The sequence below is a fragment of the Acanthamoeba castellanii genome, assembly GCF_000313135.1.
Source record: "Acanthamoeba castellanii str. Neff unplaced genomic scaffold scf7180000084762, whole genome shotgun sequence".
Taxonomy (NCBI): domain Eukaryota; phylum Discosea; order Longamoebia; family Acanthamoebidae; genus Acanthamoeba; species Acanthamoeba castellanii.
The window spans coordinates 167,865-168,835 of NW_004457518.1; the positions used below are offsets into that span (position 1 = coordinate 167,865).

The 971-nt window shown below is 66.9% G+C and overlaps 1 protein-coding gene across 1 annotated transcript in view; it reads left to right on the forward strand.

Moving 5' to 3' along the window:
* Window positions 1-143, forward strand: part of ACA1_233630 (von Willebrand factor type A domain containing protein) — a gene marked incomplete at both ends in the record, with an annotated part of 2,284 nt that extends 2,141 nt beyond the window's left edge. The window contains one exon of the mRNA XM_004340971.1: window positions 33-143. Coding sequence (XP_004341019.1) covers window positions 33-143 — 111 coding nt within the window. The remainder of the gene's footprint in view (window positions 1-32) is intronic.
* Between the last annotated feature and the right edge of the window lie 828 nt (window positions 144-971).

The following is a 971-nucleotide window of genomic DNA, read 5'->3' on the forward strand; positions in this document are numbered from 1 at the left end:
TCGGCTCGCCGCGCGTGGTGGAGGACCTCCAGCAGATGCACGGCTGGGCCGAGGGGCTGGTCGAGTTCGAGACGGGCTGCCTCGTGCGCCACCCGGAGACCGGTCTCGTGTGCGGCTTCACCGCAGAGCTCGGCCGCGCGTGATGCCTCTCTTCTCTCTTTCACCGTAACACTACGGCCGTATCGTGTGGTGTGGCACACCTTCATGTTCTCCAAAAAAAGGTTTGAAAGGTAGATATAAGGAAAGTGGGCGTTTGGCAACTGTTTTAATTGAAATAACATAAAACGTTGGCCAGGGGTGGAGTGGCTGGAGGTGGCGCCACCTCCAGCCACTCCACCCCTGCTGGTCGTCCTCCTCAGCTCTTGCTGGGTCGGTGGCGCAGCGGCCGTCTCGCCCGCGCCCACACACAGCTGCCCCGACCAGTACTGGTTCCTCGGGCCGCCATGGTCGGTCGGAGCCACCCCTGGCCGTGAGGACTGGCCCTGGTCCTATGCCCCCTTGCTGCTACTCGGTGCTTGACGGGCCTCAACGCCCAGGAGCCCAGAGGCACCACGAACCGCACCTGCTGCTGGCAATTCGCCAGCGGCGACGACCCGGCCTGGGTGCGGCGCCGGCGCGGTGTGGGCGGTGCGCCACCCTTTCAACGGCTGGTCAACCAACGCCAGGCAGTGCGTGGCGGTGGGCGGCGCGGAAGTGTTCCTGCACGAGGTCGACTGCTGGAGGGCCAACCCGGCCCTGTGCTCGGTCGAACCCTCCTCCCGCCCTCCAGCACCCCTTCGCCCACTCCTGGAGGGCGGGACCCGTCGCTCAGCCACGGCGTGCTGCTGGAGCCGGGCAGGAGCGAGGGCTCGCAGAGCTCGTCGTCGTGCGACTGGAGCTCGGTCATGGTCATCGGCGTCGCCACGGGGCTGCCGATCGCGCTCATCGTGGTGGTGGTGGCGGGGATCGTGCTGGTGGTGGTCGAAGCGCAA